This window comes from Daphnia magna, linkage group LG7, assembly GCF_020631705.1.
Source record: "Daphnia magna isolate NIES linkage group LG7, ASM2063170v1.1, whole genome shotgun sequence".
Classification (NCBI taxonomy): domain Eukaryota; kingdom Metazoa; phylum Arthropoda; class Branchiopoda; order Diplostraca; family Daphniidae; genus Daphnia; species Daphnia magna.
The window spans coordinates 6,380,989-6,405,757 of record NC_059188.1 but is presented as its reverse complement, the minus strand read 5'-3'; the positions used below and the strand labels follow the sequence as shown (position 1 = coordinate 6,405,757).

Sequence of the window (24,769 nt, the reverse complement as noted above, 5' to 3'; positions counted from 1 at the left end):
GCCTAGGGCACGTAGTTTTAGACGGCGAATAAAACAAAAAAAAATTAAAACGAAAAAGTTCCCGTTTCTGCACGCAAAAATTTTGTCCAATTCGCTGCCAATCGCCACCTGGCTGGAACCCCTGGGGAAACAATAAACAGTTTGGGACCCATAATAACCACGGCATAGCCTTCTAGCTTTACCAAGGTAAATCTCTCAAGGATTAACTATTTTTTCGTTGAATGCTAGGAAAACGCTAGAATTTTGAAATAATTTGCACAAATTGGGGAATAGATAAATATAATTAAAATCTTAATACATAGTTAAAAAATGAAATAATTACAAGAAGAAATCCAGTGTGTTGTGACAGGCAGCTACAACCCCACCTAGCAACAGCACCCCACCCAGTAGGAAGGTCATCACGTACTCAATCTTCCTTTATAGGCTAACTGTTAAGTGAAAGTGACCATAAACCTCTCCCATCTTAACCTTCAATGTTCAGTATAAAAAGACACATTTCTGATTCTTGAGAAATTAGGTAGCTGTTCTCTTTTTCTAATATCCATCTAGTTGATTCTTCTGAACAGGGGCCGTAGTCTGAACTTGGCTTGAGCGTCAAGCCAATCTGGATGGCCATGTAAAGCAAATGGAGGCCAATCTGGATTGACGCTCCAAGCCAATAGACACAGTTGGGTCTATTGGTTGGATCAAGCAAAGTCTGCAGCAAGTTTCGGCTATCCCCCGCCATGGTGCGCACTAGTCGACTAGCCGCACCGACTTTTCCCTCTACTTACACGAACCAAATGGAAAAACCTCTATAATCTAGACATATAAGGGATTACTACAGATTAGGGTTATTTATTCGTTTTAATGATTATTAAAATTAAATGTTAAAATAGATAAGATTGTTGTGTTATTATTCGATCTTTGTATTAAAACGCTTTATAAGAACAGAAAAAATGGAAATGAAAAAAAACTTTGTTGCGCAACCAAATGCGGGCATAAGAAAAGAAATCCTATCATAATGAAAAAATTTCCGTTTTTTCGCTGTAACGCATATCTCGGTCTAGTCGATAAAACGGAAATGTTTTCATTATGATAGGATTTTTTTCCATATTAATATTTTTTTTTTTACGGAAATCGAAAGCTCTTAATGATAGCTATCGATTGCCATAAAATTCATAATGATGGCACCTTTCGTTTGGATACAATAAATTATTCAATTTTGCCAAATTTGGGGGAGGAGGGGGGATGACGTAGATACACACCCAACTTTTCGTACACCGTTTGGATAATTTTCTTCATTTAAACTAATATACAATGTACTTTTCGTGATCCTCTTATCATGAGAAACACGATGACACTTAGAAAAACGTCATTAAACATAGTTTTAGATTAGGAATCATCAAATATGTATGAACCAATCGTGAAAGAGCACGACGGCGGCCATCATTTTTTGGCGCCAGTTAAAATTTCGTCTTTTTCCATTGAAAACTAAACGTAAATCACTTAACTATTATTGATTATTAATAATTTCTAATTCAGTATAAAATAAATAACACTAAATGGCATTATTTCAGTAATTATCAGTTCAGTGATTCAGTTCTTCAAATTTCTTGTTGCTAATCATGCAAAACTTAAATATTAATTAATACACGTAAAACTGTTGTACTGCAAATCTGTTTTATTGCCTTAAGCTCTTCCGATAAAAGCATTTTAATCCAAAAGAAAACCAACTGTTGGAGAAAACAACAATTCAATCAATATTAATTAAGTAGTTTTAAGTGGTTAATGAAAATTAAGAATTAGGCACGTGTATAAATAAGGTAAACAATTCGTAAACGGAAACAAATCCTGTAAACATTGTAATACTTGTAATACAAATTTTACACTGAAAATTGAAATACAATCCGTGAACAGAAATTCAACATTCAAACTCTGAAAAAAGGAAACATGACTTTATACTTCCGTGAATGGATTCAAATCTGAGCGCCTTCGAACTATTATACTCACATGTACGGAGGAAAGGTGGCGCGATTACTTGCCCATCAGTGAAGGGAAACGAATCCGTTGGTCACCACTCGCGGCATCCGTTTTCATGGAATAACGTACAGTATCCTGCACAAAAATCCGAACACGATTTAATTTTTTAAAGCCACCTATTGGCGGGGTAGTGGGTTTTTTGTTTGTTTTTCTTTAAGGGGGAGGGTAGACGGGGTGATGGACACGACAGGGTAGGGTTGGGTAAGTCTAGACATTTTAAAAAGGTGCCTTAAGGTATTACGCTTTAAGGCAAGTTACAGGTCGGGACATTTTTGCAACCCCCAGGGTGGTGTGTTTTTTAAAACGACAGTTGGAAATTTAGGGCTTGGGCTTGGTAATGTTGCCGAAACAATTTAGCTGATGTTCCAGCTGCCTGTAAATGTTTACGTCGATATCAATGGCGTAGGTGTAGCGTTTCTGAATGTGAACAAAAAAACAAAAAAAAAGATGCTGGAGATCGGCGTTCGATTCCAGATGAGGTGCTGAGTTAATATGGTTAACTTACGAGAAATTCTCGTTTATATATAAAACAAATTTTCATCGAGCAATATGTGCTTTTTTTGTTTATTAAATAATTAAAAAAATAATAATCTCCTTCATTCTAGAGAAATTAATATTTCCAGCAAATTCGAATGAAGAATATTATAACGATACCAAATATTTTGCAATTCCTTTTTGGGAATCGAACTCTGATCTACGGCGTCGCAATCAGAGGCTCTACACATATGCCATCGGTATCGAGATAATTGTGCACAGGCAGCTATCTAATTTATTTGGGTAAGGAGTATTACACAGCCTAAGTCCAACATTTCCAACTGTCGTTTTAAAAAAACACACCACCCTGGGGGTTGCAAAAATGTCCCGACCTGTTATTTGCCTTAAAGCGTAATACCTTAAGGCATAAAAAAAAAAGTCTAGACTTACCCAACCCTGCCCTATGTGTCCATCACCCCGTCTACCCTCCCTCTTAAAGAAAAACAAACAAAAAACCCTTTACCCCGCCAATAGGTGGCTTTAAAAAATTAAATAGGTGTTCGGATTTTTGTGCAGGATACTGTACTTGGATCTGAATCCGTTCACGGGTGAAGACTGTGTTTTGAAGGTCTCGACCCTTCGAGTCCGTCTCGCGCAGACCAAGTTGAATCATAGTCTTCTAGACTTCTACTTCGTAGTCTGTGGTATTACTGCGGTTAAACGTGTCTCGGGTTAATCTTCTTGTCCCAGTAGTACACGAAATTAAAATAGCTTCTATCAATAGAACTATTACTCCGAAACAAAAAATTTTACAGAAATGGATAACTCATAATGGGGGCTATCTAAGTCTGTAAAAACTATTGCTTTAAAATATCTACTCGAATAATAAACCGATTGAATATTGGTTGTTTATGTCAGTGTGGATTGACGGGTCTCATGGAAATTAATTAATTATAATCGGTAAACTATTACTTAAAATCATCCGGGTTTCTATTGTCATAAGAAAGTGGGATTGAAAATAGCCGAACATCACTGGCATGTTTTGAGTGACAGCAACGGACAACACAGTTTCGGACCATTACACCCTTCACTGTAACGACGATTTGAAGTACTAGTTGTAGCGAATTCTTGAAAATTTGGCACTTGAAATGTTGGCAATATCCTGACGTACAACGTGCCATAATAATTTTGCTCCTGGTAGCAAAATTAATGGGAGAAATCATTCCTCAAAGTCGTTAGCCTATGTTAAATCCACCTAAACAAGGCTAAGTAAGACTACAAATGGCGGCTTGCAGGGTTGCCGGACTACATGAATACTGCTTTTCGCAAGGTGAAAATGGTCTATAAACTGGCAACGGTGAAAAAAAAAGCAACGAGTTGCAGTCGACTATTTGAAGTCGAAACCTGAAACCCTGAGAACTAAAAAGTAAACTAGAAGTTCTAGAATTTGTTTGTTTTAGACATTCAACCATCATCTGACCCCACGTAAAGCTTTACCATGAAACCAAGTGTAGTAGTCGATGAAATGTTCCCTGAAGGTCTGTAGAATGCAATAGGCATTAGAAATACGATGGATTAATCGAAATATTGTACTTTTTTGCTATATAGGCGCTGGCAGCTACATGGATCTCGATGAGGTACGTTAACGTGAATACTAAGACTAATCGTTGGTGTTTTCGATATTATACGTAGTTTTACCAGAATTAACTAAACAAACCTACAACTGTGAGTTGCCTAGGTTCTGAGCCATCCAGTCTTTGCTTTGATCTAATACTATTAGCATGTGAGATTCAGGGATTTATTCCTACAATTCATCGTATTGCAAATGCTTTGTTCATTGTGCTGGTTTTCAATTGTATTTTGACCTTTTACATCAACCTTCATAATATTTAGACTAATTTTCAAAAGTATTTTGACCTATTCTCATCATTCTTTGCAATGTTTAGCAATCAGCTGGCCCATCAGGCATGATAGTTGATTTAACGTCAAATGAGAAAGCTGTTCATGGTGATTTCTACAATGGTATCAAACATCTAACAACTAAATGAAAAATGAAATTAAGGTTTTATTTTGTGTTTTATAGGATTTGCAGATTTGTGTGATGATGATGATCTTGCATAAGATAACCAAAACATAAGTTTTTTTGTGTACTCATGAAATGAATGTAATACAATTGTGAAGTTTGCAATAAATACCCTTTAAGGTAGGGCACATTGAAATGGAATAGTTTATAGCCGTTGAGACTAATGATGCGGACAATCCCGTGTTTTTCTAACGAGATGAATGAACAAGATATGAACATTTAATAGACGAAAATAACGAGCGACACTGTTTGTACGACGGGAAACAAATATGAACGAAAAAACTGTTATCGACAATGAAACCTCACTTCTACTCAAAAAGACATCGACAGGCACTTTAGCAAATTATCATCACCTGAGTTTCCAATGTTTCCAGTTGTCGATGCGGTCTTCTTTACCGACAAGAGCACTACGTCATTTAATACACATGCGCGCGCGGATGATACGACGAAATCATTGATGGATACTCTCACTTGGCTTAAATTGGCGACATTGAAAATGGAGGTTCTAAGGAAAGGTTAACACTGAACCAAGAACAAGCGAAAAGAAATGCATCCAATCAGCGATGACAGCCGCAAGTGAAGCGGCAGAAGCAATGAGACAACGCCATGGTAGAATCATCGACCCTTCAATTGATTTCTACATCAGAATTGTCTTCGTCCTCATCAACGTCATCGTCTTCGGAGTCTGAGAAACCTGTTGAGACAGATGCTGTTGGTGTAACTGCTCGAACTCCTTGATTCGCAAAATGATCGGAGGTTTCCTTAACCACAGGATTGACATCTTCTGGCCACTGCGGTTCGGCCTGACCGCTGGCCAACTGATCTACATAGTGTTCCAATGCTTTTGGAACATAAGATTTGGCCTAAAACAGGAAATATGAGAATTCACATATATTGTTTCTTAATAACTATTTGATTAACCTTTGCGAGATTCTCTTCAGTGCAAGTAGCTTCGTTAAGCCCAAGAGCCATGCCCATTCGTTTGAGTACTTCAATATCGTCATGAATTTCGAAAGTATCATCAAAGGTGAAGAGATACTCCATCTTATCGCTAGATATAGAGCAGTCAATCACCGTCTTCTTGCTAGTATTAACGACCAAAAAGGGTAGCTGTATGGTTGAATTACTGGCAGGACCACCGTACAGACGCTCATTATGCTTGTTTCTTTGGACCTGAAATCAAAAAGTATATTAATAAAAAGGGTTATTTTTTTTTGTTTTTTTACAACTAAATATGAACAACCAAGCTCTTGAAGGCGATCTGCTGAAGGACTAATTCTTGTAGCTGTTGTGTCTTCTGCTTAATCCTCTCTAAACGACGTTGCTTCTCTGCTTCCAGAGCCTGGAATTCTTGCAACGAGTTTGTAGGTAAACCAAGCCACTTTATTTCTTTCTTTTCCTTCGATATAATGTTCATGGCCATTAACACGTTTAAGGCATCATAAACTCGACGCCGGATATTTTTTTGGTCATACTGGAATAGTGATATAAGGAGAGAACAATTAAATTCCATTCGAATATAAATCGGTTAAATTGAAAGAAACTAACTTGGTCAGCAGGTGAGGTGCAACGAGAGGGATCGGTGAATTCAGCTACAAGTTCATCGGCGACCTCATTATACGTCGTGGTACCCTTTTTCTGAACTTTTTCACACACCTTCATGGAAAAATGGCGTAAACCTTTTCCTCCTTTGTCTACCTTACGTCGTTTACTAAGATAAATTTGTTTCAATATATCTGTAGAAAACAATGAGGAAAACATCAAGTTAGAAAATTACCTCTCAGAACCATGATCATGGTCAGGATCCTGTCTTTTACGTGAACCACTATGATCAAGAATTGGTGAAATGAAATTTTTCCCCTGTTGTTGCTGCTGGTTTAAACGTTGAGGAGTGCTGAGCACAACAGGTACTACAGGCAATTGCACAGCAGTATTTTTGTTGCTCTGAGTGGACCCATTTCCAGAAGATAATGGTATTGCTAGAATTTGACCAGCTGCTACCTGCCCACGGGGAACAGGTGCTCTTGCCACCCTACCAAGTGATTGTAGCATTTGAGGTGTGGCAGCCAAAACAGTCCCCTAAGAAGTGAAAACAGAATTATTGGCATATTCACAGTGTTTGAAATTCGGTCTGTATCTTGGCTCACATTTGATCTTAATACAGCTCTCACTGCTCCAGAGGCCATAGACACTGGGACACCTTTGCCAGCAGTAGCATGCACTACTTTTATCATCTGGGGCTGACCTGAATTACACAAGACAGTTGATTGACGTTGATTCTAGGAATAACTTTTTAAAATATTTATCAGTCAAAACTCTGACATACCATTGGCATCCTGGATCCAAATATTTGTGATATTTCCTGTTGGTGTAGACTGTGCCATCGCTTTGTAACCCTTTAACTCTTATGGCAAAATAGTGTTACAGAAAGAGATCACAGAAGACCCAATCTGCTGACAACGTTTTTTCTAACGAGCATCTGTGGTGGGTGGGACCAAAAGTATGACCGAATGTCGCTTTTAATTCGAACTTCCTGTCAAATTACGGAGTGTCATCAATCCATGCATTACTTAGAGCGACTACATCAGGTGAGTAGACTGGAGATAAAATATCAATCTTCTTTTCTCCACCAGACTATTGGAGAAACGATGAACGAAATGGCGCCCAAAACGCCACCACTAACGATACCCTAGACCGGTATCACCCCCTCTTATATTCACACATTTCTCAACATATTCGTTTTGGTTTTGAAAATTCACCGACCTATTATCTTCTCCAAAGATAAATCTTCGCTTACAGATCTAACAATAAATTACCAGTCAACCCCCAAAAAAGAAACAATAGGTTTTACCTATGCTGGCCAACTTTACAGAGCACGATCGTCACCAAACACAAACTGAAGCATCAGCAAGCAGATAGGGCACACCGAATGCACGAGGGGCTGATAGTAGTAGCACAGCAGGCCAGCAGCTTAGTTTAAATATATTTTCTTTATTTTTTCGTCCAGGGGGGTTGAGACAGCGTCTTATATGTACGTCATATGAGACTAGGATTCAATTCCATTATAACTGCTCCATGAGTTCGTCCCTATCTATCGAGCACGAGTTGGAAATTCAATCGATACTTCAACGGGCAGAAATTTGAAATTCAAACAAACCCTTGATCTTCGATTAAGTAGGACACATGCGAACTAATGGTTTTCTCGCTTAAGTCTAGTTCTCCTCGTTTTCGCCAATATTTACACAAGAATGTGAAGATCAAAAAGCATCTCTGAAAAAACATGATAATATACGACGACAATCGGAAAAAGCACATTGAAACAATTTATATATTTTTTATTTAATTTTTTGCACAAATTAACATCAGAACATAAAATTTGTTATTATCTGCATCATTCTTTTATTTTTATTCTCTTTTCTCCACAGAAATTAGGTAGCGAATTCTCAGTTGCATGTATGAATGAATCTTGGTATAAAACCGGGGCTAACTATACTAGGGAAACAGAAATGGGTAACTACTAAAACACGGCAAGTGAGTTGTGGGAGCCCCATTTCTCGTCTGCTTGAGTATTTTCCTCGGAGTTGCGAGTTCTAGAATTTAGATTTCTTGTCCTCTTAGCCACGCCGTCTGCAGAAAACTAAAACTCGACTAAGACTCTAAGAGTAATTGTCTTTCATGTATTAGTATGGAAAATATCTGTTCTATGGTCAGGCTATATTATCGCCTTTGAATGATTTGATGGAAAATATTACCCAGGCGACAAGTACGACAGACGATAGGTTGAAGCTTGAAGCTTTTGACCAACTTAATGCTTTTCTTGAACCCATACAATCCTGCTTGGTCTGGTAGCTTTGAATTGTGAAGAATCGTAATCATTCGTGATACTGTTTGACTTTTTGTGCATAAACGAGAAGTTCCGAGTGATGAATGAATGTTAGCACCACATTTAGGGTTTGGCTGGCTGAACAGATTTCTCGCCTTTAGTTCTAAATCGGTTTCCACGATGCACCTGCCAATAGCTTCAGCTATGGCAGGCAATTGCTGAGTGCAGATGTCATTGTGCTTGTCTGATTGGTCTATTTTATAATGAAATGATTCCTGCTCCACCAAGATATCCGACAGAAGAAATCTCCTAGAAACCTAGAGCTGTTCAACAACGATAAGCCTTTTAAGGCATACATACTGCAAATGTAAGACACAAACGATAGGGGAAAAAGAGAAATCATTAGTCAAATGTACTTTAAATTAAAGATATTGTTTAAACATAGAACAATTTGGTGTGACAAATATCCATCTATACAGTTCTGGAAAATGAATCCTATGTTGGCTCATTTCACACCTTACAAAGGGGTAACGTTTTTACTACGTTGGACCGCAAATTTCCAATTTAACAGTTTAATGATCTTTCCGCGATATAACTGAAAGACGATTTAAACGGTTTCCATGTTCCCTCATATGCTTTAAATTTTCTTTAGTATATTCCTGAACCAATTCATGAAATATTGGAAGTGATTCCGACATAACTAAAACTAGAAGAGTAACGAAGTAGCAACCGAGAAATGGACGTTAATCCGGAACTCCTGAGATATATAGTTCACCATTTCCCGTGTTTTAGTTATGCCCAGAGAGCCCTTAAAAAAGAAAAGACGAATCCGAAATGCTGTCTGCTAGTCCGTCCGGGGCGGGAAGCTAGGAACAGTAGGAAGTGTGAGCCTATAATACCTTTTACAAACTAAAATTAGTATTCACCGATCAGTAATATTTGTAAATGATAAGTTTTATAAACCTTTCTTATATCGTTTTGGTACGTGCTTAAATTAATTGTATTTCAACAAAGTCAACAGTTTTTGGGAGACGTAAGTACACGTACGTGTGTACTGAGTCTGAGGATGAGGACTCGACCACTCGAGAGTCGAAACGCCAAGTTGAGAGTCGAGTACCATGACATTTTCATAACGATGTGGCAACACTGTCTGTGTAGACACTTTGTCAATAAAAAAATCGAAAGAAAAAATTTCTAAATGAATGTTGGGGGTTTTGAGAGCCGGCTTTTAGAATGCACGTGGATTTCCTACCGGACATTATACTAGGGAATATTTTTTCGTATTTATCGCTACAGGATTTAAGAAGCAGTTCTTTGGTGTGCAAGCGATGGTATAGGTAGGTTTCTTGTGAAATCCTCAACAATTTGATCATTCGTTAGTCTATACTTCCTTCAGAAACAAACACGAAAGCATTTGTATGGTTAAAGAGCTCTTTTTTCTTTGTTTTTGAATTAGTATACTGAATGATGAGGATAATGATGTCTGGAGGTTGCACTGTATTCACAAGCTAGCAGAAGAAGTCTTAAGCTCAGACCTTCTGTCCTCCACTCCAACATACAAGACAAAGTTAAAAGCCTTTCACCATGCTTGGAACCCAGAAGACTGCTCTAGAAACATTTATATAAAACCTAATGGTTTTACTATACACAGAAATCCTGTTGCCCAGAGTACGGATGCTGTGAGAGGGAAAATTGGTAAATATGCAATATATCAATATCGTACAGATTGTAAAAATTGTCTTACTAATTCTTTACTCATGACTTAAATATTTGCCAGGATTCAGTCATGGTAGGCATGCTTGGGAGGTTGTATGGGAAGGCCCCCTTGGCACAGTTGCAGTTGTTGGAATTGCCACAAAGGAAGCAACTCTTCAGGTAGTTCATGTATAAAATGTGCAAGCTATAATTTAAAATTTATTCCATAACCTCTTTATGATAGACACATGGCTACATAGCTTTACTAGGATCTGATGACCAAAGTTGGGGTTGGAATTTGGTTGATAACCATTTACTTCATAATGGAGATTCCCAAGGCAATTACCCAATGTTGAACAATGCACCCAAATACCAAGTAGTAAATTACACCTTATTTTTATCATTTGGATTTATTGATGTTAAGCCAGTGGCGCCGTTTCCTTAGGTTGGAGAACGGATACGAGTCATTCTCGATTGTGATGACAACACACTCGCGTTCGAGAGGAATTATGAGTTTCTCGGAGTGGCATTTAGGGGATTGCCAGAAAAGCTCCTATATCCTTCAGTGTCTGCCGTTTATGGGCACACGGAAGTCTCGATGGTCTACTTAGGTCCTCCTCTGGACGGGTAACCACCCCCTCCTTCCCTGTCCCTTTGCCTGAATAGAAAAATTCTTTTCATGAACCAATTCCTGTAGGCAAATCCGTTTTGCCAACGAAGGAAGGATGTTGTTATAAAAGAATCCAAAAGTTCAATGTACAAAGGTTGCGTTGAGTACCTATCGTTCTGACTTGAAGCATTCCCGTATTTTCCCATTCGCCCTTCTATTATTTGTTGGTTCTTGTTTTTCTCCTTGGTGTGTGTCAGGTTGATTGTAGTTGGTTACAATTCAGTGTGTGTGCGTTCACCTTCAACCGATAACCTAAGAAAGGGTTGAGGTTTCGGTCTGCCACTTGTGAATTTAAAATGTCTACCTTAATTTTTGCCCTGTGTAATGTTCTTGTATAACTTGCCGCTCACGATGATAATAACTTTCTGGAACTCTTATTGCCCAAAATTTGGGTTTCTTTGAATAAACAAAGTCAGTTTTCTGTTCCAGTACTTGAGTGGCAACTGTGCTTTTGTCTTCCTGTGTAAATGCTGAAACAATGTCTACGTCGCAACGTGCTTTGATAATTGCAAAACGGGTGTTCATTTAGTCTTGAGACCATGTTTTAAATACTATTTAGTAAAAATTCGGTCGAAGATGGTGGTCCAACTTCCCTCTGTTTTTACCGTATAATTGTTACGCCGCTTGTGAACAATTAATATCTAGAAAATTCAGTGGAAGATCGAATAAAGGTTGTGAGAAACAACCAGTTTTTTCAAAATTGCTACGTATGACTTCGGAAACAATTTGTCTAAAAATGCCCCAAACATGCGTTAATTGTCTGTGTTTTCGTCACAATAAAATGGTGGGCACATCGCACATCGGCACATGTTACACCTAAAATGTAGGTCTTAAAAAGCCCTCTAGTTTTAAAGTAGTCTATTACTCCTAGCCCATACTCACATAAAATATTTAAAAAACACCTTTGACCTAACAGCTGTTAATCAGATGAACTGGATGGCATTTGTGCTCCAAGAATCTTGTGAAGAAAAAAGGCCAAGACCAATGAACGAACTTCCGTTTCTAGTTGTGCCTATTGTGTAGGATTTCAACAAACGTATAAAAGCGGGGCCCTAGATTTGTTCTCTATAGAAATTCTAAACCTATTGCAGGTCAAGACAGCTGGTAGCTAGGAGATTCCCTTTTTCCTTGTCGGCAAAACCTTGCGATTGCAGCTGGCTCTATTGTATGAGCCCCCATATAATGTTTTGTGTTACCTTTAGAGAATCATAAAAGTACAGTACTAGCGAACGACTATTTCTTGTGCCACCTCGGTTGTCTTCACAAGCCAATGAAAAAAAAAAAAAATATATTAATAATAAAGATCGATTGGTATACCATCTAGCGGACGAAATTAAACTGACAGACTTATGATTTATGAAACCTGTTTTTGACATCAATAATATATTGTGGAGGCGTTCCATTATTCATCGCCATAAATCATTGCGCATGCTAAATTATAGAATTTCTTTGGGTTGCGTAATTATACATAATCTCCAATTGAACTTCGAACAATAATTCTTGTCGTGTCGACTGAGAAGCGACTATAAACGTCGACTGTAACTTCCGCGTCTCTGCCGTTCCCCGTCTTTAGGACATAGCGGAAACTGGCAAAGAACTGTGCTTCGGTTTAACGCGGTTGACAAACACCTTGATGCAACCATTGAAATCGGCGCTGACCAGGACGTAACCGTTGCCCGAAGAGGCACCTCCTTCAACATTCGGTTTTTGCCTCGTTCCATCAGCTGGTCCGGATGCCGCCAAACGCTTGCCTGCTGAAGCATCTGTTGACAGTGAGGATGCCTTTTCTTCTTCTTTTTCACGTCGGTGCCGTTCCATTTGCTCAATCAACGAATGCGAATCGGGTGCAAAGACAGCCGATGTCACTACTGCATTGTGCGCTGCAAAAAAAAAGTGTTCAAAATGATGAATTGGTAGAAGGGATGGACACTTTAGCAAACTTTAAAAACGCAATCCAGCATACCTTTAATGGCCTCCCAATAATCGTTGCGATCACGGCGGGCCGAAGAGAATTTTGCATAATCGTGATGTGTCTTCCACATGTAAATGTACTGATTCTCTGAGCCGCTAATTATGTATTTACCATCATGACTGCAAAAGATTTCGATAAAATCCGTTATATTTTTTTAATGACTTAAAAGAAGAATTTCTTTAGTCCAAAATTAAACAGATTTCTCAAATTCAAGGTTCGATGAAATAGATAATCGTATCAACAACAAAACCACCCAGATTTGGAATGGCGAACGATTTTGGCCCAATCACCAATGAGCTGCAGGGTTTTGCCTTCCACCGAGGGCAGCCTTGAACACGTGTCACTTTACGATGGAATTTCCACACATTAATTAGAGCGCAACACTGCAATGCTTTTTATTTACTGCCAATAGCTACTTGTAGGTAAGTTGGACATCTGAAGAACTCCGTCAGAGCATGACGACCGTAAACTTCTTTAAAGTATTCGTGCCACTACATAAACCATAAAAACGTCGAAGGCTCCCTCAAAGGACGGAAAAAAATCCAGCTATAGAGCTAAAACGGTACAACATGACGGACGCTGCGTCTACCTTACTGCTATTACCTAGGAGGCAGCTTAAGAGTGAGTTTACGTGTCGCCTCACTAGACTAATGCGAAACTGAAAAACTACTGAACTAATATTTTATATAGTTCTAAAAAAAAACCTGTTACTTGCACAAGACGGGAACGATAAGAAGGGTACGAACTCGTTTTTTTTTAAATGAATTATTGGGAGATTAGTTGTGTCAGAGCTTTGGCAGCTGCGAAAAAAAAATTAAATTGAAATTTTAAGCAGGACAAAAAGATTGTGCACTTTTTTTTTCGAATATCAATCAAAATTAAACGAGAAGAAGCGACAGCTGTTTGTTGTCAGCGGGTAACCAAGAGAAAGGGAGGATCCACAAATAGCGGTAAAAGAAAAGAAAAAAAAAAAAAGAAAATCTGTTTTTGTTGTTGTTCCCTATAAATTACACATATTTTTTTCCCCCTGGTATATGGTTACGCAGATGTGCCGGTTCAAAAGTTGCTTACAAAAAAAGGAATAACGGTATTGTCTTTGCTATTAACTCGTTGTTTCCGAATAAGTCCGAAAAAAGTAACTAGTTCGCATTTGACTACTGCAAACACTAGACGTCTGAAACGGCGAAAGAATTCTGAAATTTCCTTGCATGATCACATCGTTATTGCATCAAAGTTTATCCAGATTCTACCAACAACATTGTGTTGCTATTTAATATCCGGTTTAAGAGAAGGCTAAAATGGTGCCAAGTTTCAATCGAATACTTTTATTTTTGGTTTCTCGTTTGTTGTTCATTTTTTTCTTACGAAAATGGAAACGGTACACTTCTGCATTTTTTATGGCTTGCGTAATCTTTATCGTGTACATCCATTCAGAAAGAACCAGTCTAGTCAACTTTGACGTAATTACAATTTCTCATCTCAATGTCTGGAAATGTCTAATTCAGTATTCTAAATGCGGCAGATTGAAGATGATCTCATCTACCAGCAGATCTTCAAAGAAAAACGAGTGAGTGCGTTGGCTTCGTTGAAGGCCGGGATCACTGTCCACGTCAGTATGTTACTCCTGTTCATCAGCAATGACCCTCATGCCTCAGCCAAGTATGTATTCATACTGTTTGGAATTCAAAGCGATTTTTTTATTTTCATGACTTTGTATATCACCAGTGCTAAGGACACGATCATGTGGATTTTAGTGCACAGCACCGCACCCATCCATTTCCACATTTTAAGCGACAGCAACAGCGTCGCTGTGATCGACACTATCATGACGCGGGTTGAACGCCGAGCCGACTGTCGCTTTGTTTACACCACTGAGTTAATTGACCACATCTACGATCAGCTGCTGGATCATTTAAAAACGAATGTACCGAATCTCAAGATCGACGCAGTAAAAGACCACGTGGCAACTCAGATGTTGCCGCTTGTTTTGCCATGGCACTACTACAACCAGGATCGCATGATATTCGTCAGCAACAACATCAAATTCAGGGCCGATATCGTCGAATTGTACGAGCATTTCGACCGTTTCAAGCCACAACAAGGGATTGGATTGACGTTGTTACAAGACGCTAAATTCGCAGCGGCTTTTTCAGTCTATCGTTACTTGCAACCACATTCTAATTTGGGTCTCTCACCTCCTCACGGCTGGCCGGGATTCAACACTGAGTTAATGCTTCTCAATTTGAAAGAGATGCGTCAATCGCATCTTTTTAAACGCTATCTAGATTTGGAAAACCAGTTTCCTATACTGACGAAATACGATTTTAAAAGCCGCAACGTATTACCCCAAATGGACGAATGGTTAACATTGGTCGGTGTCGAAAAACCTGAATTTTTCTTCACCCTGCCTTGCCAATGGAACGTTCAACAGATTATGGATTCTGACGCTTTCGAATATTGCCGTAGCGACATCAAAGCCATGGCGTTTAACAGTTGAGAAACGAAAACGATTTTTTTCCTCACCGAAACGCAAATAAATCAAGAGAAATTGACTTACCTAAAGCAGGCACGAATCTGACTTGAATTATTCACGTATCCTTTGTATTTGCACGAGAGGTTCAGATCGCGGAGGTCGTAGAGTCGGATTCGGCTATCGTTAGATGTCACTAGAATCTGCATGAAGGCACAAACGAAAATGTCACAATAAGAGACCACCAACCAACAAGAAAGCTAAAATTTACCTTATCTTCGTTCGGGAGAGATTCAATGCCAGTAATCTTACGCCCTTTGGAATTGCGTCCGCGGGTCGACCTGACGTGGATTTGCGTGTAATATTTCAGATGTTCTGTGGTATAGAAAACACAGCGACCATCGTATGAACCAACAACGGCAAATTTTCCGTTCTGTTAAACACGGTTGTTACAATAAATAAAAGTCAGTCAATCACGGCAGTAGAAAACAAATAATAATAACCTGGCAGAAATTGGCGGCCGTTATTAACTTGTGCTGTCCATCTAGCTCGTTCCAGAGGGCTACTTTTTTGTCAGGTATATTCCACAAACGAAGTTTGCCATCAAGCGACCCACTGAGAAAATACCGGTCATCCTAAAATTGGAAGGATCAAGAATTGCACTTGTTCCCATGTACTTATTCAATTGCTTTTCATAGAGCGTAGAATACGTACTCTAGGATGAAACGCGATGGCCGTCACGAAGTCAATATGTTGGAAGCAGCACAGGCATTCTTTACGAGATATGTGCCACAGTCGGACTGTCTTATCCATCGAAGACGACAAGATAAAATAATTCTTAAGGACATGAAAGAATTCATTAGTGAAATTGAAATGTCGGTAGTTTTCTGATCGCTTGGCATACCTTGGACCAGGAAACATCGAGAAGATCAGACGTGTGCGCAACATACGTGCAAAACGGTCGCTCAACAAAGGGTGAACGAGCATCTGACTCTTTTTCAGCCACCATGGCTGCAACGGGATCTTCGATCGAATGCTGCGACACTAGAGACTCTTGCGAAGGAGTCGGGGACGATTTACTGTCGGCGTTGCAGCGAGATCGCATGTCCTGAAAATGGTTAAAGGCCGTCTTCAGCACCCAGATACGTAGGATACGGTCTTGGCCGGCTGTAGCCAAAAGACGTCCACAAGGCGAAAATTTCATGCACCAGATGGGACCGAGATGTTCTCCATGCATTTCTTGAACGCACTGAAGTGTATCGAACTCGTAAGGTCCTTTGTGACTAGACGACGCTTTCATCTACGAAAAACCAAACGACAATAAAAAGAATTATATTTCGTGTTTGCTTTGAATGACGAAGAGCAACAAGTAAAGTTACCTTGACGTGTTGTTCTCCACCAGTTAACTCGTCGGGGATATCGATCATTTCCTCTTTTTGGCGCCCTGGTAACGACACTTCTTGAGCTATCATCCTTGCTTTTCCCACGGTACGACGAACTTTAGATCCCAAAAATTTCTTAAGTTGCGATCTAGGCAAAAAGTGGGAACAATTATTTTCAGGAAGAAAAAACAAGCAAAGAAAAAGACAAAAAAATAATTACGTCTTTTTGCGAAGAGATACTGAATCACCATCGGAGACATTGTCCGATTGAATGTTGTACGTTTTCTTCGAGTCTACGCTTTCGTTGTCGGATTCTTTATCCTTTTCAAGGCTCGAATTACTTCAAACAAGAAGATAAAATACTTAGATGGGTTATTTTCAGGTGGAAATCTATCAAAATGAACTTACCTTATGTATTCAGAGGTTAGCCTCATGATATGTAATGAAAGAGGATTCAGGCACTGGGGCAATTTGTCTTCAGCAATGCTAAGAGGAATCTGCTCTCCAGTATCGAGATTCAACACCGTCACTTGTTCAAGGATTTCCATGTCACTCAATGGCTTACCCGAATCAGTTCGAGTCCGAACAAACATGTTGAGCGTTTGAATCCCACTTGCTTCTTCCTCGCAATTGGGATCACAGCTCACTTTGTCAATTTTTACATCCCCATCTCCTGTCAAACTTCGTTCGGGGGTCCTGCTCGCCGTGTCCGTCAAGGAGTTTCTCCTTTCACCTCTGGTACACTCTTCGTCCTAGGAGGAAGAAAATATTGTACAACACCTGCTGATGAGATCAACTTTGACAAAGATCCCACCTGAGGTTTTATGACGTAACTCCCTTTAGTAGCCGACATCAAATCAAGCGAAAATTCCAGTTCTTTGGTTAAGGAGTGAAGTGGGGTCTTTTTGCTTGGCTCCAATACAATAGTAGGTGGCACAGAAGAAGTCAGTAGCGGGTCTGACGTAGAAACGGGTATAGCAACCGGAATTTTTGGTGTTGCTGATGGAATCGGTTCTTGAAGAGTCGGAGGGGTCAAAGAAATGACAGCAGGAGGAGTGGGTGCTTGGGTTTTATTTCGCCTTCGTCGTGGTGGAGCAACTGGTTCGAAGTGTGGCCGTGTTGTCTCATCTACTGGATTAGCCAATACCGTGAAAAGTGGCACGTCCGTTTGAATAGACGCTTTGGCACTGGCAACAACGTCTGGTTCATGGCAGTTCACAACAACAGGCAATGAAGTCTTCGGGGTTTCCACCGTCGAAGATGGAGTCTTCACTTCAGGAGTGGTGGCACGGCTCATGTTTTCTCTGCTACCTGATCTGGACACGAGCTTGATCTCTCCACCTAAAACACGACCGACTCGCCCGAGGGACACTGTGCTCTGCATGCTCATGGTCTCATGATCAATGAACCTGAATCCAGATAAGGATTATGTTCCAATGATACTTGATGCATTGTATTGTGGCCACTTACTTGAATGGGTGTGACGGTTTACTAACTGCATAGAGCCCTTCCACTGACGATGGATGGCTACCTGGCGGGGAAGTATTAGCATTACCTTCATCTTCATCTGTTAACATCCGTTTACGTAATTCTTCTAGTTTTTTCCTTCGTTTCTCAATAGCCCCAGACACAGACTAGATATAATGATGTTTAAAAAAATTAGATTGTTACAATCTTTGAAGCAGCAATAACAATAAACTACTTACTGGGGAATCTAATCCTTCTAGTGCTGCTGGTCTTTGAATTGGTTTTGTTTGTTGGACAGTTTCTGTTTCTTTTTCTGTGGGAAAATCTGATGTTGGGTAAACTTGTTGCACAGAATTAAGGCTGGAAGGATGAACATCTTCAGTGTGGCTCCCACTTGTCACATTTGGAAAGAATAAGGTAGTCACTTCCATAGCTGACCTGAGACAACATGAGTTTTTCTTTCTATTATTTAGTTACACATTTTTCTTTAAGATTTACACAAAATATATTTGGTTGCAAGCAGTTCATTTTCTAGTTTTCGGCTGATGTTAGCTATATATAAAAAACAATGGTACTTGTCCCCAGCAACGATTGTGACGTCCTGTTCATCCAGGTCATAAAATTCTTCTGAATCACTTGACATTCTAATAAACGTGATTCAACTTTTTAAATAACAATTAGCATTTGAGTCACTAACGCCCTTATTATTATGTTGTTCTTCCAGACATCTTCGGTAAAAATCTAACTCAATACTCGCGGTTGTTATCACCTTTTATAACAGATGGCGTTCTTGGACTTGGATCTCGAAAGATCAACCTATTTCAACATGGTCTCCACGCGCCAGAGAGATATTCTCAAATCGTTAATTATTCACTTTTTGTGCATTTTACCACTTGATCGTAATTTTTTTTAACAATTACATTGCAAATAAACGTTTTTATAATTAGATTATGATAAGCAATAACTATTCCAAGAAAAGCATAACATCTTAAGCCATTCATGAAAGCGCTACATCGCTTCTCTCTAAGAACAAATCGTATGAAACCCATGTCCGATTCGACATTGTAATTTTCAAGAAAATTAAGACAAACTTAATTTTTGCATGTTTTTTTTTCACTTGAAATATGTGTGAAATACATGTCACGAATCGACGTGCAACAAGAAGCTAAAGTTAACTAAAGGTAACTTTTGCAAAATAGCATTTTTGAGAAAAGAGTGGTTTGCTATCGAATAGAGCAGTAAAACATCCTACGTTGCACGTTCTCCACAAATGCGAAAATCTCATTTGTGTCCAAGTTGGTCTGCTGCGGCTGCAGCGTCTTATGGAGAAACCAACTTCTTCGTGTTAAAAAATAAGTTTTCATAAATATAATTAAGATTTTCCCCCTTTTCTTCCTAGCAGAGGGTACCCTATTCATTTTTTCATTTCCCAATTTTTTTTCTAGTCCTAGTTCTATCTGGTTTATTTTTATTTAGCTATTGTTTGTGAATGGTTTGTTGTTCATCCCCTTGTAGCAGACGAATTTCTGGCAGGAAACGAAATTCTTCGGCTAAAAGAGACGAGCAACTTACAAACAAAAATAAAATAAAAATAAAGTAGATAGAACTGGAGCTAGAAAAAAATATTGGGAAATGAAAAGATGAATAGGGTACCCACTGCTAGGAAGAAAAGGGGAAAATCTAAATTATAGTTATGAAAGCTTAATTTTTAACGTGAAGAAGATGGTTTCTCCATAAGAAGCTGCAGCCGCAGCAGACCAACTTGGACACAAATGAGATTTTCGCATTTGTGGAAAACGCGCAATGCAGGATGTTTTACTGCTCTATTATCAGCACTTGCAATACTATAAGAAGACGTCAAAATTCAGCCAGGAATACATTCGTTAAGCATCACCAAATAGAAATTTCCAAAATGGAAGACATCTTAGGATTGACCATGGTAAGCTTCTTAATTTGGATATGTTATTTACACTGGAAGAGGCGCAGCGTTATGATGGACAGTTCATCCTACAACAGTGAGCCTATTGTACCTCAAGAGAATAAAAAACTCACTGGCCCGAAAACACAGGAAAAACGTTGTGAAAACGGATCTACAATTTATGTTGAAAACCCAGAAAACAAAGAAGGAAATTCAGCTTTCTTGTTTAAGAAACTTTCACCATCACCATCACCAGACAATGAACTAATAATACCAGATGTTTTGGATATCGAAAGTGAGGAAAAGGTAGTTTTAACACCTCGCCCATATAGCACATTTCTGCCGTCGGATGTCCGTATCATGGCCGAACATCCGTTAGATATCTATGTACTCAATGGGTAGTTCCAGGGATGTCCGTCGGCTAGTCACCTTGGAAGTGCAATGGATGTGCGAAAATTATATTCTGCGGACCCCCTTCCAACAGCCAAAAAGATTTTCAATTGTTTCATTTAAGGATCGGCCTCGAGCCAATCGGGGCACTTTTTTGCAAATCGGGTTTCTCATTTCGGGCCATCGAGGCGTGGCTCAGGGTGGAAACTTCTTCTCCCCGAATTCAATTGGGGTTTGCAATCAATTGGATTGCAATCAACCGATTCATCAATGCAAGAAACATTATCGATTGATCCGATCTATCCGATAACAACCCCGATAATAGCTCGTTCTACCCACTTGCCCCGATTTTTACTCTGAAACCGAAAGAACGGCATTTTTTTTATTGCTTCGGGGCAACGGGTTAACCTCAAATTTTTCCCCGCACCGCCCCGGTTGAAAAAGTGGCACCTCATTTCAACCCCGAATGCACTTTATCGGTGCCGGGTGGTTAACTCGATTAGAACTAATTGGGGCCGATCACTAAGTTTCATTATTAATAGACCAAGATCGGATGCTGAGTTGCCAAGGCTGAATTCCGACCTGCGGTATTTGTCCTCTCGGGCCCTATAGGAGGGAAATGAAAAATAATATATTTAATTAAGTTGTAGTTAGTTTTATTACAAAACTTTTGGAATCGTGTACTATACCTCTGTGCTGATATAATACAAAAAATTTTATCTCCAAAAAAGCTGTTATTTTTCCAGGAAACTTTTTGAAAGGTACTTCGTAGTTAAATGTGAAATAGATTGCCCTTTTTTTATTCCACAACAAATGTGGGTAGTGGAAGCCGTTGTTATCGAAAAACTGTGCCCTTCGTTATAATAATTAATGAATTAATTATAATGGGCAATCTATTTCACATTTAACTAGTTTTTCTACATACTGTCGTTTGTCTTTTTCATCAAGTCCCTGTGCATAGTCACTTAATTCACAGATTGTTATTATGGGCTCCTTTATCAGCCCGCCAGTTTCCTCTACAACATTGTAAAGAATCGAGATCTCTGACAACAGAGAAACGATGTCTTCGACTTTCTAAAAAGTCACCCCTCTGGCGCCCCAAGCAATACGGGGAGTTGACCGTTGCGGGAAAAAGCCCCCTTGTTCTCGAACAAAGAGGAAGGTCAAGTTGACCGTTGGAAAGGACGCTACCACGACCCACGCCAACCAAGGAAAAAATGCTTCCTCAAGACCTAATAAATAGGACTAGATTTAGCTTGCCCCTTCAGTCTTCTCTTCTCTCTCTCGCCAGTTGTACCGATCTGTCCCGACCTGTGCCAGCCTAAATACAATGCGGTAAAGCAAAAGATTTTATTTACTTTCAAATTCATGTGATAGTTTGCACGCTCCACGCGCGTGTAAACTATTACAACATCCATTTGTCTGCTACAGAAAGTAAACACGTCTACAAAAAAATTAATAATAAATAAAGTACAGTCTATATCGAGGTCAAATAAAAATTACAAGATTACCTGATAACGAAGGAATTTCGTAATCCAATTATGAATGGAACGGAAGATAATTTCAATGGAAAAAATTAAAACTAAAACTACAACGGGCGAAACTCCGTAAGCCGCCATGCAAGAACTGTTACTAGTTCGTGTCCAATTTTTTTTTCACAATTTCATCGAACTGGCAACTTCGAACGTTAGCCAACTCTATGCTTACTCAACCGAGAAGCAAGAAAAGAAGAAAACAAGACTAGAAGCAAGCGAAAAGACGCAAAGGGTAGCATTTGCCACCACACCTACGGCAGTTGAACTAGCAGTCACAGGCACTGCTACAGAATATAAAGATAGGAAACTGAACACTTCGGTCAAAAGAAGATGTTTATTCTGCAATGATAAACATTCCCCGGCAAAATGTGATATCACCCTAGAGAAGAAACTGGAGCTAATCAAGAAAGAAAAAAGGTGTTGGAAGTGCCTGGGACAAAATCATCAGGTGAGAGAGTGTAGGAGTACAAGAAAGTGCAACAAGTGCGGAATGGGTCACCACACGCCTATCTGCAACAAGGCAGTTAAGCCGAAATCGGTGACAGCAACTGTGGCAGCGTCTCCAATGTTAAAAGTAGTAGATGGCGCTCCTCTCTCAATCGAAGCACGCCTATTTGGTGGCGTATACGTCCAAACGGCAACGGTGGTAGTGGAGGGCCCAAACGGGTGGCATAAAGCTATCGCCTATATCGATCAAGGATCGAATGCAACCCTTGTTAGGAGTGAATTGGCACAGATTTTAGGGCTACAAGAAGTCGGGAAAATCCATCTGAAGCTGCAAGCAGTGGGACACATCCATCCAGAAAAGGAAAGAAGCGTAAGAAAGCTACGACTTCGCGGAACAATCCCACAGGCGGAAGATATTGAACTTGAAGCAATAGAGCAACCCGAAGTCGGGAAAATTGCTGGGTCAAGTAAGACAGAATTCGTCAGTGAACTTTGGAGACAAGGATACCAACTAGCCGACGACAGAATACTGAGCAGAAAAGCAGGACCCTGCCAAATAGACGTCTTGATCGGAGCGAATCAAGTTTGGAAGGTTCTCGGCTCAAAACAGATCGTGTCGAATACAGGTATTCGAGCGATAGAAAGTAAATTGGGATGGCTACTACTAGGGCAAAATGAGAAGGTGGCGCTATCGTCTACAACGGCTATCAGCTTTCTCTTAAAAGCTAAACTAGGAACACCCAAAGATTTACATGGAGACACTGACCCGAAAAAGGAAGAAATCGATTTTTCCAGATGGTGGAAACTAGAGAGTCTAGATCCACTGGAAAAGTTGCCACTTTCAGTACAGTGGAAGACCTTTGCAGAGTTCATCACTCAAGATGATGATGGACATTATGTAGCACCGCTCCCATGGAATGGGAACAAAAAATACCTTAGCAAGAATGAAGCCATGGCAGAAGGTCAGGCAAAGGCACTGATAAGAAGATTGGACAGAGACCAGGAGATGAAGACTTCATACAAAGCCGAGTTCGGCAAATTAAAGGAACTTAGGTTCATTTCCAAGGCGGATATGTCATTCGACGGTATCTACACGGTTCTGCCCCATCATCCGGTTGTCATAAAAGACAAAACCACCAGTAGAGTAAGGCCAGTTTTCAATGGTTCAGCAAAACCGAAAACGAGTTTCAGCGCCAATGATTGCCTAGAAGAAGGACCCAATTGCCTAGAACTCGGACATTCTTGACATCATGTTACAGTTTAGGCTCAACCCCATTGCCTGGACAGCTGACATTAGGCAAGCGTTTCTAATGGTGAAACTGCTTAAAGAAGACGCGGAAGCGTTAAGGTTTTTTCTAGAGGATGAAGACGTCCCAGGATCACTACAACTTTATAAATGAAACAGGCTTCCATTTGGACTCACATGCAGCCCGGCAGTGCTCAGGACTGTCCTGAAGAAACATTTGGAGTCCTATGAAGGTAACTTAGCAGAAAACAGCAAACAAATTCTACGCCACCTATATGTAGATGACTACTTGTCAAATGCATCTACAGTAGAAGAAGCAATGGCCGTAATCGGAATTGTGCTGAAACTTTTTGCTGACGCAAACATGGACTTAATAAAATGGGTGACAAACAGCCAACAGCTGCGTAGATATCTACAAAAACAAGGCCTAACCAATGACTAAGACAAGTCACACTCATGTCTTAATTTAGACCCACAAAAAGTGCTTGGAGTTAGATGGAATACTAGCACGGATTACTTTTATTTCAAGGCAGACGTTATCGTAGACGCAGCAGCAAAAGTTCAAGTGTTGACTAAACGAGCTTTTGCAAAAATTTCTACAAAATTGTTCGATCCACTTGGATTAATTGGACCCGTAACGCTCCAATTTAAGCTTCTTTTTCATGAATTGTGGCAATTCAGGATTGGATGGGACGAGAAGGTGCCCGAAGAAACGGAAAGCCGATTCAGAACAATTGTTGAAGACTTAAGATACATTGACAAGATACAAGTGCCAAGGATGATTTCTATGGCACCTAGCAAACACACGCAAGAACTGCATGTTTTTGTGACGCTTCAACCAAAGCGTATGGAGCTGTTGCTTACGTGAAATTCAGACATCCAGATTTCATTCGGCTAATTTGCTGCAAAACCAGAGCAGCACCACTCCCGAAGAACGAGGTATCTCTACCACGGTTAGAGTAACATAGTGCTGAACTCAGCAGTGTTCTAGCTGAAAGAATTGTCAACGCAATTGACAAAGTAAATTGGGAAGTTCATTTTTTGGACTGACTCCATGGCAACCCTTGGATGGATTCGTGGAGAAGCAAACCGTTTCAACAGAGTTGAAGCCATCCAGAAGAGGTTTGGGCAAGATCACTGGAAGCATTGTCCGGGGATGGACAATCCAGCAGACC

The 24,769-nt window shown here is 39.7% G+C and overlaps 5 protein-coding genes and 1 long non-coding RNA gene across 11 annotated transcripts; 3 read left to right on the top strand and 3 right to left on the bottom strand.

Moving 5' to 3' along the window:
* Window positions 1-3,855: 3,855 nt before the first annotated feature.
* On the top strand, window positions 3,856-4,702 carry LOC116934799 (COP9 signalosome complex subunit 9-like). The gene is made up of 4 exons (XM_045176656.1): window positions 3,856-4,034; window positions 4,105-4,133; window positions 4,443-4,518; window positions 4,580-4,702. The coding sequence occupies exons 1-4, from the start codon at window positions 3,995-3,997 to the stop codon at window positions 4,615-4,617; spliced, it is 183 nt and encodes a 60-aa protein (XP_045032591.1). The 5' UTR covers window positions 3,856-3,994; the 3' UTR covers window positions 4,618-4,702.
* LOC116933694 (transcription factor Dp-1) lies at window positions 4,631-7,663 on the bottom strand. Of its 4 annotated transcripts, none has more exons than XM_045176651.1 (8): window positions 7,431-7,663; window positions 6,906-7,058; window positions 6,727-6,824; window positions 6,357-6,658; window positions 6,128-6,290; window positions 5,823-6,053; window positions 5,501-5,752; window positions 4,631-5,442 (listed from the first exon to the last, which is right to left on the bottom strand). In XM_045176651.1, the coding sequence occupies exons 2-8, from the start codon at window positions 6,961-6,963 to the stop codon at window positions 5,206-5,208; spliced, it is 1,341 nt and encodes a 446-aa protein (XP_045032586.1). In that variant the 5' UTR covers window positions 6,964-7,058; window positions 7,431-7,663; the 3' UTR covers window positions 4,631-5,205. The 4 variants fall into 4 exon arrangements, with proteins under 4 accessions (XP_045032586.1, XP_032797314.1, XP_045032587.1 ...); XM_032941423.2 differs by having other exon boundaries at window positions 6,906-7,112; window positions 7,431-7,662; XM_045176652.1 differs by lacking the exon at window positions 7,431-7,663 and adding an exon at window positions 7,150-7,424.
* Window positions 7,664-7,893: 230 nt separating this feature from the next.
* LOC116933703 lies at window positions 7,894-9,507 on the bottom strand. Its single transcript, XR_006649323.1, has 2 exons — window positions 9,366-9,507; window positions 7,894-9,301 (listed from the first exon to the last, which is right to left on the bottom strand). It is a non-coding gene; the product is annotated as an uncharacterized LOC116933703 (long non-coding RNA).
* Window positions 9,508-9,523: 16 nt separating this feature from the next.
* LOC116933698 (F-box/SPRY domain-containing protein 1) lies at window positions 9,524-11,198 on the top strand. Its single transcript, XM_032941429.2, has 5 exons — window positions 9,524-9,739; window positions 9,859-10,097; window positions 10,180-10,277; window positions 10,342-10,473; window positions 10,543-11,198. Exons 1-5 carry the CDS (start codon window positions 9,636-9,638, stop codon window positions 10,726-10,728), a joined length of 759 nt encoding a protein of 252 aa, XP_032797320.1. The 5' UTR covers window positions 9,524-9,635; the 3' UTR covers window positions 10,729-11,198.
* Window positions 11,199-12,133: 935 nt separating this feature from the next.
* LOC123474438 (WD repeat-containing protein 44-like) lies at window positions 12,134-18,824 on the bottom strand. Of its 2 annotated transcripts, XM_045176646.1 has the most exons (14): window positions 18,634-18,824; window positions 18,298-18,496; window positions 18,062-18,225; window positions 17,406-18,000; window positions 17,000-17,343; window positions 16,812-16,931; window positions 16,589-16,739; window positions 16,114-16,509; window positions 15,924-16,046; window positions 15,713-15,844; window positions 15,481-15,642; window positions 15,297-15,412; window positions 12,731-12,858; window positions 12,134-12,647 (listed from the first exon to the last, which is right to left on the bottom strand). In XM_045176646.1, exons 1-14 carry the CDS (start codon window positions 18,699-18,701, stop codon window positions 12,337-12,339), a joined length of 3,009 nt encoding a protein of 1,002 aa, XP_045032581.1. In that variant the 5' UTR covers window positions 18,702-18,824; the 3' UTR covers window positions 12,134-12,336. The 2 variants fall into 2 exon arrangements, with proteins under 2 accessions (XP_045032581.1, XP_045032582.1); XM_045176647.1 differs by lacking the exon at window positions 18,634-18,824 and having other exon boundaries at window positions 18,147-18,225; window positions 18,298-18,359.
* On the top strand, window positions 13,787-15,687 carry LOC116933696 (LARGE xylosyl- and glucuronyltransferase 1). Of its 2 annotated transcripts, XM_032941426.2 has the most exons (3): window positions 13,787-14,199; window positions 14,262-14,398; window positions 14,465-15,687. In XM_032941426.2, the coding sequence occupies exons 1-3, from the start codon at window positions 14,038-14,040 to the stop codon at window positions 15,234-15,236; spliced, it is 1,071 nt and encodes a 356-aa protein (XP_032797317.2). In that variant the 5' UTR covers window positions 13,787-14,037; the 3' UTR covers window positions 15,237-15,687. The 2 variants fall into 2 exon arrangements, with proteins under 2 accessions (XP_032797317.2, XP_032797316.2); XM_032941425.2 differs by having other exon boundaries at window positions 14,262-15,687.
* Window positions 18,825-24,769: the final 5,945 nt, after the last annotated feature.